This window comes from Balaenoptera musculus, chromosome 1 (genome assembly GCF_009873245.2).
Source record: "Balaenoptera musculus isolate JJ_BM4_2016_0621 chromosome 1, mBalMus1.pri.v3, whole genome shotgun sequence".
NCBI lineage: Eukaryota > Metazoa > Chordata > Mammalia > Artiodactyla > Balaenopteridae > Balaenoptera > Balaenoptera musculus.
In genome coordinates, this window is record NC_045785.1 from 38,376,863 (window position 1) to 38,386,769 (window position 9,907).

The window sequence follows — 9,907 nt, forward strand, 5'->3', positions numbered from 1 at the left end:
CAGTGTGGAAGGCACTTCAGAGGCTAACACAGCTACCCATCCCACAATACACTCCCCTATCCTTCCAGCTTCTTCTGATGCGCTTCTACTTCTGGGAAGCTTACTAGTCACTGCTACTCTCTCTTTCTGGTTACAGGGCTGGACTCCTTGCTACCAAACCAGGAGGCCACGTTGTCTATTCCACCTGCTCACTCTCACACTTACAGAATGAGTATGTGGTGCAAGGCACCATCGAGCTCCTGGCCAATCAATATGGCATCAAGGTTCATGTGGAAGACCTGACTCACTTCCGAAAGCTTTTCATGGACACATTTTCTTTCTTCCCGTCCTGCCAGGTTGGGGAGCTGGTAATCCCAAACCTCATGGCCAATTTTGGGCCTATGTACTTTTGCAAAATGTGTAGAATGACGTAGCATCACCCTGTTCCTGAAGTCCTGTTGTAGGAAGACAAAGGGTGTACTCTTGTGAAGACCAGTGGCAGAGGTGCACTCTGGCCTGTCTCCATCCCATTCAAGTCTTTCTATAGACAGTTTTCAGCAGTAGGAAGTAAGAGTTTTTCTGTCCTGCTGTCCAATTGTGGAGCATCAGCACGTTTCTAACTCACTTATTACACTCCACTTCCAACCCCTACTCCCCAACTCTGAGCCTGTGCTAAAGGTTCCTGCCCCATTAGGGGCTTAGGAGGAGGAACCTGTGAGCAGGGCCACTCTTTAAGCTGTAAACTTGGGAAGAAGCATTTAGCCAATAAAATTGTTGAAGCTCCATGGAGCTGGGACTGTAGTTGGGGGGTCTCACGTCACTCCAAGTAGTGTTAGTTCCTTTTGTACCCAGGTACCCAAAGCGCAGGACCTCAGCCTGGTTACAGAGCCCATCTCACACTTGAGGTGAGAGTTCTGCATGATAAGTCTTGAGCAGCCGAAGGGCTTAAACAAGCCTACCAAGTTTCTCCATATGTCCCATGATCTAATTTAAGAAACAAGTAACTAAAATGTTAAGCCAGTGCATAATAATCTGCTTACTTACTTTGAGAAAGCTCTCTTGAGCTGAATAATTCCAGCCATTCCTCCTGCTGTCAACAGCACTGCTTCCCAAATGTGGCTGGGAAGAGGTCTAGTGGCTCCAGTGGCTCCTGTGCTCTAGAGCCTGCGAGCCACAACTACTGAGCCCACGTGCCACAACTACTGAAGCCCATGTGCCTAGAGCCCATGCTCCGCAACAAGAGAAGCCACCGCAATGAGAAGCCCGCGCACCGCAATGAAGAGTGGCCCCCACTTGCTGCAACTAGAAAAAGCCCATGCGAAGCAGCAAAGACCCAACGCAGCCAAAAATAAATAAATTTTTAAAAAACTAAAAAAAAAAATTAAAAAAAAAAAGAATGTTCATAGCAGCCCTGGTCACAAAAGCAAACCCAAATGCCTATGAGAGTGGACAAATAAAATGGAATATTCGCACAATGGAATATTATACAGGTGTCAAAACAAATGAGCTACAATAACACATAACAATATGAATGATTCTTAGCAAAAATATATTAAATGAAAAGTTTAGTCCCAAAGATTAAATGTAGCATGATGCCCTTTAGAAATAAAACTTTATTCTTTTTTGTTATTATTTACATACGATATAATGTATCAATTTTAAATGTACCATTTAAATGAATTTTGATAATTCATTATAATAGTATAGCCATCATCACCATCAAAATATAGAAAATAATTCCATCTTCTAAAAAGTTTCCTTGTGCTCCTTTGCACTTAATCCCGTTCTCCCACTCCTGGTCCCAGGTAATCACTAATCTGCTTTCTGTCACTATAGTTTTGCCTATTCTAGAATTTCACATTATGGAAGAGAGAGTTGATTTACAGCTGGATTGCGAAGGCTTGTGTCTTTATCTGGATGTCTGTTTTTTCACTCTTGGCCGAGGTAAGGGCATTGGTATTTCTAATGTGCTATTTAAATCTGAAGCTCCCCTGGTGACTCCCAAGGTCACTTTATTTACCGACGGTTTACAGCTGGCCTAACTGGTTACATGTGTGTGGCTTGACTACATGGCCAGAGTAGCGTAAAAAAGGTCTGAGCTCTCCCACAGCCAAGATTCCCCACACAGATCATGGAGATTCAACCCAAAGATAGAGTACTTTGCTTCACATCCTTGCTAATACTCGGTATTATAAATTTTAAACTTCACATCCTGTCCCAATGCATTATGGCTTTGCCACTTCCTTCACCAAGACACAGTGTCTCTTTCCTCACCCCTTGAATCTGGGCTGACTGCATGATTTGCTTTGACCATTTAAATTTGGTGGAATGAATGTTGTGTAAGTTCTAAGCTTAGGCCTCAAGAGGCCTTGCAGCTTTCACTCTCACCTTGGAACTTTTCTACTGCCATGTGAAGAAGCCCAGGCTAGCAGCTGGAGACATGTGAGGGACACCAAGCTAAGACCTTCTAACCTCAATTAAGTGGTTAAATGACCCAAACTGCATGAGTGACTCCAGTCAAGACCAGCTTAGCTTGCTGATTCCCAGAATCATTAGTAAACAAAATGGTTGTTTTTAAACCACTAAGTTTTGGGGGTGGTTTGTTACACAGCAACAAATAATTGACACGTGTGGAAAACCCAAATCTGACTGTCATTTACCTGCTTACTATCCTTTGTTCTCTCTGCATTGCCTGCAGGATCAAGTCCAAACTCTGCCCTGGCCCCTGGTTGTTGATTCTATCTCTGCTATCCTCCAGTGCTCCCTTCTCTCACAAGTTCTTTGTGTATCCCAAGCATAACCTGTCCCCTGGTGCCTCTGTATCATGACACCTTGTCTTCTCTGTCTAAATGCCCTTTTCTCTCTGTTCTTGCTAGCCCAGATTTCCACCCCCTCCAGGAGGCTTTCTCTGATTTTCTAAAGCAGACTGAGTTGTTCCCTTTTCTGTGCTTCCCCAGCCCTCTGTATATATTATGAGTATAACACTTCCCTTGTGTGCTTTCTCTCCTCACCCCATCCCCAAACTGAGAATTATTCGGGGCAGGAAGCTAGTATCTTGCATCTCTAACCCCCCAGCACCAATATGTTTGGTACATAAAAGGCATGAGTACAGACTGAGTATCTCATATGTGCTAGGCCTCATCCAAGATACTAGAGAGAGGGGTGATCAGAATGCACAAGGTCTTTGTTCTCAAGGGATGTACAATCTAGTGGGAAAGATAGATAAGAAATTACAGATGAATTACAACTAAATTACAAGTGAGCAAAGTACTGAGAGAAGTGTACAGTGCGTATACCTGGGAGACCTAACGTAGCCTGGAGGAAGACGTGTTCAAACAGACCTGGGGATGAGGAGGAGTTAGATTAGTGAGGCACAGGAGGAGGTTGTGTGTGTGTGAGGGCTGTCCTCCAGCAGAGATAACAGGCCGTGTGACTGAAGCTCCTGAGGCTGGAGAGATAAATTCCGGGACCTGAAAGAGGTCTAGTATGTTGCATCGCAGAGAGAAGGGGACGCTTGTGAAATATGAGGTCAGAGAACAGGCGGAGGCCAACTGCACCAGGGCTGGCAGGCTCTGAAGGAGTGAGTACTTGGAGTAATTGGAAGCCATTGCAGGAGTTTTAAGCTGGAAAGTGACCTGATCAGATTTCCATGGGCCTCCCACTGGGAGTATGGTTATCAATAGTATTTGCTGAATGAGGAAGTTAAATAACTGATTCAACAGAAAATGCTTCTGAAGGTCAGTCCAATACTTAAGCTTCCTCAGCCCTCCCCTCTCTGAGTAAAGGGAGCTGCTGAATTCCCTGCTGTTCAGACTGAAGTTTGAGGTGACCCACTAGGAGGCACACTGGCAAAGTCAGGTGTACCTGGGGGAGTGACCAGGATGGAGAGGAAACTGAAAGTTCCATCCTGGGAAGAAGAACTGGGAGCATTAAGCCAAGAGACAGCTGTTCTCTTGCTCTCTATACATCCCCTGCTCGACCAGTGCCTGCTTCACCTGCACCCTACTCATCTGACTGACCTTCCTACATGCTTGCCCCAGGCCCCAGCTAATGATTGTTCTAACTTTAGCCACCGTGATAGCTTATCATAGGGGTAGTGAGAGGTGTGCCCTTCTGCTAGTTTCCCTGGTAACCAATAAGCCAACCTAACATCAATTCCCCCTATAACTGGTAACCTACACCTACCCCTGGGAGTGAAGACTGCCACCAAGTCCGGCCCCGCCAAGTCCAGCCCCGCTGCAGAGGGGTGTCGCTCCAGGACCTTGCACAGACATGTAAGCTCCCTCTATCCATTAAACCGCTGATGTCTCTGTTGCTGAAAAAGAGAGAGAGAGTGAGAGAGAGAAAGAGAGAGAGAGAGAGAGAGAATGAGAGATGCCTGCATCTAAATAGGACTGTTCTGAGGCAGGGGGTGCAGGTGTGTTTTGAGTGTCTCCAGGGTCAGTAGGGCTGGGGTCAGTAGAAGAAAGTTGTAGTGAGCCAGATTGCAGATCAATAGAAAACCTTTAAACTAGTGCTTTCTGGACTGTGGTTCACAACCATAATTCATTCGTGGTCATGGAATCAATTTTTTGCGTATGGTAGGCATTAGGGTTTTTCAGAGATAGCTAGTTACTCCTCATCCTGAAGGAAAGGTTACTCCTCTTCCTCAGAAGGGTTGCCTTCCCCACTCCCTCTGCAGTTGGGCATGGCTATGTGACTTGCTTTATGGAATATTAGTAGAAGTGGTGTCTTTCTTCCACATTTCTGGATGGAAGCGTTGAGAGTGAACATCAGGTTTGCCATGTCATTCCCACCACAGTGACCATGGAAACATATGTTGAGACGGAACTTACATCAGCCTGAGTGCCCAAGTGACTCTGTTGAGCAGAACCCCCTGTGGACCTGCATTAGACACGGGGCGAGAGTGAAAAATAACTGCCGTGTTCAGCCTCTGAGATTTTGTGTTGTTACTGAAGTATAACTTGGTCTCTCTCTCTCTCTCTTTTTTTTTTTTGGCTGCGCGGCTTGCGGGAACTTAGTTCCCCCACCAGCGATTGAATCCGGGCCCTCAGCAGTGAAAGCACGGAGTCCTAACCACTGGACCGCCAGGGAAGTTCCTACCTTGGTCTCTTTTGACCTATCCAGAGGGCATGGATCAGCTCCTTATTTTTTTTCTTACTGATTTTTTTTTAATCAAAGTATAGTTGATTTACGATATTGTGTTACTTTCACGTATACAGCAAAGTGATTCAGATATATATATATACACACATATATGTACATAATACTTTTTTTGATTATTTTTCATTATAGGTTATTATAAGATATTGAATATAGTTTCCTGTACTATACAGTAAATCCTTGTTGCTTATCTATTTTATGTATATTTTTAACAAAAGAGAATAAAATAGACAATTTCAGATGCAAACCAATCTATAGTGACAGCAGATCAGTGGTTGCCTAGGGGAAGGCTAGATTACACAGGACCATGAGGAAACTTCTGGGGATGATGGATGTCTTGATGATGGTAATGATTTTACATGTATATACATATGTAAAAAACTCATGAAACTGTATACTTTAAATATGTGCAGTTTATTATGCACCAGTTTTATCTCAATAAAGCTATAAGATATATGCATAGAAAACAACACATTTTAAAAGATCATATACAAACAAAAAGATAGGCATTAAATTATGAGTTGCTTATGGGTGGAGGGAGGATAAGATTGGGGAGCAAAGATAAAAAATAAACAGATAGTATATGAGAGGGGCTTGGATGGATCAATGATGATAATGTCCTGTGAATTGAGGGGTATGATGAATTCAATCCCTCTGCTCCTGATGGCATAAATGGATGAATGAACAAACTATTAGTCAAGAAAGGTGGCTGGTGGTATGCCTTTCTTCTTGAGTTGTGTTGGTCTTACCTCCCAGGAGGCTTTTCCCCTGACTCAGAAGGTTAACTGGTCAGGAGACGGAATGTGACCAAGAAGTGGGCAGGTAGGCTGGGACTCCTACAATGTCACTGTCCCTTTCTCTTTTTTCCCTTCTTTGTCTGTTCTAGGGGACCAGAGTCACACAGTTCCTCTTTGTTCTGTTCCTCGCAAGCCCTGATTCCCTTAGTGGTTGCCCTTCCCAAACTGGGGCACTTCATTTAGAGAGTATTTCATCACACTCGAATCTGGACTGTTATTTTATTTATTGAAGGGGCAGGGAACAGCCCCAAAGTCACAGCAGTTCCAAAACAGTACTCTGTATATTCCCAAGACTGTCCTCACTGCCCATTCCTGCTTGGACCCTCCCCAGGTCTTTCATGGGGAAGACCCTGGCTCCCTCTGGTGTCTTAGACTGCTTCTCCTTTTTCTTCAATTTGATATCACCTGCTTTCTATCTTCTAAGAATTTTACTTTTTGGGGGGTTTGTTTGTTTACCAATAATGCCTCTGTTATTCTTTTTGTTATTGTTATTCTTTTAAAAATATGTTTTTCTGTTATTTTAATGAAGAAGGTAAATGCATGTGCTTCATCTGCAAAATGCATGTGCTTCATCTGCCATCTGGAACCTGAGGCCTCTGAATTGGGTCTTGAAGGATGAATAGAAGTTTGCCAGGCAGTGTGTTGCAGGGTTGGGGTGAAGATTTTGGAGGAACATCGGACATTAGAGGCCAAGGGAAGTGTGTTCAAAGGCACAGAATAATACTGGGACCTAAAGTGTTTGAGGAAGGCCGAGAAATGAGTTAGGACCTTCCTTTGTACATATGCTCATTCTGACAGTCTGCCAGAGTCGTTAGATACTGAGTTTTAACCCTACCCGTCTGTTCCCCCAACTTACAGAACCAGATGAGGGCATCCACTAGAACTGTGGGCTCTGTCTCTCTTAGATGCCCCTGTTTGTGAAGGAAGTTGTAAGCAGGTTGTCGCCAGCTTGAGCAGAAGCCAGAGAGCTTGGTAGCTGAATATCCAGACTGTCAGCATAGTGACATCAGAGTCACTGAGGACAATGGCCCCACACCTTCTGGTTTCAAAGGGATTCACCTTGGTAGAGCCAGGAATTGCAAAAATTCCAGTCCTAGAGAGCCAAGGGCAAGAGGCCTCTTTGGGTGGTATCAGGATTCAGTAGCAGGCAGCCCTAGAGAGGACCAGAGTCACCTGAGGGAACCTTGGGCAGGAAGATTTGTTTTAGACACAAAGAAGTTCTGTCTACCTCTAGTCAAAATTCTGAATGTCCCTCAAAGGTATACTGATTTTACAAAAGCCATCCTCACTTTGCAGAATGGTTCCCCAGATGAGTTCTTTAAATAAATTTATGTTAAGATTTGATTTATACACAACCTACCAAGAATATACCCTCTGTGAAGTACGAGGTGAATATGTAATGATGTCCTACCGATGCTTCTTGAGAAGGGAGGCATGTGCTTTTCTGCATGTCTGGTTTTCAAAAACTGGTTTGCCACCCATGAGATGTTTTCTTCCACACCGTCTTGGATACAAAGGTTATGGCATACAAGCTGACTCAGTACTCATATTGATGTCACCAGAGCCAAGTGAATAATGTGTAGCTCTCAGGATCAAAATTAAAATGTTTCCCTAATAAAATTGCTATTGCTATGGCTCATTTTTAGTCACATTATTTTATTCTATTATTTTATTTTATATAGCCCTTGCTATATGTCAGGCACTGTTCTAAATACTTTACTAAAATTAACTCATTTAATTCTCAATAACCAATGAGGTAGTACAATACCTCCATTTTACAGATGAGGAAACTCAGGGGCAGAATGGTGAAGAAACTTACTCCACAGTTTCAAATAAATTTAGGAGGGAGAAAACATTTTGTGTATATCCAAAGGATGACATGGGTTAAAACAGGTTGAGGAAAACAGATTAAGTGTGAGATGTGGTTGGTGTGTTTCCAGGCTAACGACCAGGAACTTTTTTTTTTTAATACAAGAAATTTTTTTTTAATTCTTTTTTAAATTTGTTTTTTAAGATTTTTGGCTGTGTTGGGTCTTTGTTGCTGCGCCCGGGCTTTCTCTAGTTGCGGTGAGCGGGGGCTACTCTTTGTTGCGGTGTGCGGGCTTCTCATTGTTGTGGCTTCTCTTGCTGCGGAGCACGGGCTCTAGGCGCACAGGCTTCACTAGTTGTGGCATGTGGGTTCAGTAGTTGTGGCTTGCGGGCTCTAGAGCGCAGGCTCAGTAGTTGTGGCTCTCGGGCTTAGTTGCTCCACGGCATGTGGGATCTTCCGAGGCCAGGGCTCGAACCCATGTCCCCTGCATTGGCAGGTGGATTCTTAACCACTGCGCTGCCAGGGAAGCCCAGGAACTTTTAATAACAGTTCTAAAGTCTAGATGTGTGTATCCCTGTTAAAGAGGTAGCAGTGAGTCTCAAAGATCCAGGTCTGACTCACAGTGGGCCCTCATTCACTATGGAGTATTAAGCAAGTCCCTGGTTGTCTGTGGGCCTCAGTTATTCATCTGGGCCATGGGGATTGGGAGGTATGTCAATTAGCTATTGCTTTGTAATAAACTAACCCCAAAATTAGTGATTTAAACAACCATTAAACAAATAACAAATAAATTTAAACAACCATTTATTATTCTGAGTCTGTTGGTTGGCTAGGTTCACTCATGTATCTGCATTCAAGTGGCTCTGCTCATCTTGGCTGGGTTCTCACCTGTGTAAGGGCCTGAGCAGGGACAACTGGCTGAGGTTCTACTCCACATGGCCTCATCCTCTGGAAGGCTAGCTTGGACTTCTTCTCATGGCAGTGGCAGGGTTCCAGGAGAGAGAAAACAATTCTCCTGCAGCTTAGGCTCAGAACTAACACAACATCCCATGCACTGCATTCTGATCGTTAAAACAAGTCACAAAGTTCAGCCCAGATTTACAGGGGTGGGGAAATAGCTCCCTTCTGAAGGGAGGAGCTCTTTGCAAAGAGCGGAGACATAGAAAGCTGTGGTATTGGAATCGTTTGCCATAGGAGACAAACTCTCCCCTCCCTCTGGGGAGAGTGTAAGAGTAGGGGGCCTCTGAGGTGGTTGGGGAGCTCAGTCAGCTGAGGTCAAAGACCTGTCAGTGCTTTGAAAATTATAAACTGCCCCACAGGTAGTGCTTCTGAGTGCGGTATCCTGTGTCACTTGTGGAACTGTAAGTTCCTTGGAGCCAGGCTGTGCCCTGCCCCTGCCCTCCCCTTCTGTATTGAGGAAAGGCTCACAGAAGTGAAAGAAAACAAAGCAGAGCAGTTACTGAGAACGGGGGCACACTCCCTCTTCTCACCCCCAGAACAAAGACAGGCTTCAAACCCTCTGGAATCTGAGAAGCTTCCTCCCCTTCTGCATGCTCTACCCCTCATCCTTTCTGCCCTGCCCCTGCCTCCAACCGAACTTGGCAAGGTATTTACCTGTCTTCCCACTTGACAGCTGAGGATACATAAGGATGACTTGCTCAAGGTCACCAGCTAGTGGGGGAGGACCCTGATACTGCTCAGGAAACCCACCAGGGCCTGCTTGAGCAACTGCAAATACAAGTAACTAGTTTACACGCACCACCTGAGGGCAGGCACGTGCTGTTTTGTCTCACGGAATGGTGTGGTGTTGAATTACAGATGCTTTTCTAGTAACACAGGTGGAGCCCTGGAAACCCAGCCCCACTGGATTCTCACATCCACCTGCTCTTCCATTCCATGGTCTCTGCCTCCAGCTTTCCTCTGCCCGTCCTCCTCCACATTGCCTTTCCAAAGCATTTGTGTCACATCTCTGTTTAAAATAATGAGTCAATGTTTATTGAGCTCTTACAATGGACCAGGTGCTGTTCTCACCTCATTTAATTAGCTGAATTAACTCTTTTGAATTAACTTCCCTTGAATTAACTCATTTAATCTTCACAATTCTATGAAGCAGTCACTATGATTATCTCCCATTTTGCAGATAAGGAAACTGAGGCAC

The 9,907-nt window shown here is 44.5% G+C and overlaps 1 protein-coding gene across 3 annotated transcripts in view; it reads left to right on the top strand.

Moving 5' to 3' along the window:
• Positions 1-9,907, top strand: part of NSUN4 (NOP2/Sun RNA methyltransferase 4) — a 42,673-nt gene that overhangs the window by 31,127 nt on the left and 1,639 nt on the right. Inside the window, exon 6 of one of the 3 annotated variants that reach the window (XM_036848202.1) lies at positions 5,001-5,155. The exons of 1 other annotated variant lie outside the window; for it this stretch is intronic. In XM_036848202.1, coding sequence (XP_036704097.1) covers positions 5,001-5,019 — 19 coding nt within the window. In that variant the 3' untranslated portion in view covers positions 5,020-5,155. Of the gene's footprint in view, positions 1-136; positions 1,350-5,000; positions 5,156-9,907 lie in introns of those variants that run through there. One more of the 3 variants, XM_036848184.1, reaches the window with a different exon arrangement.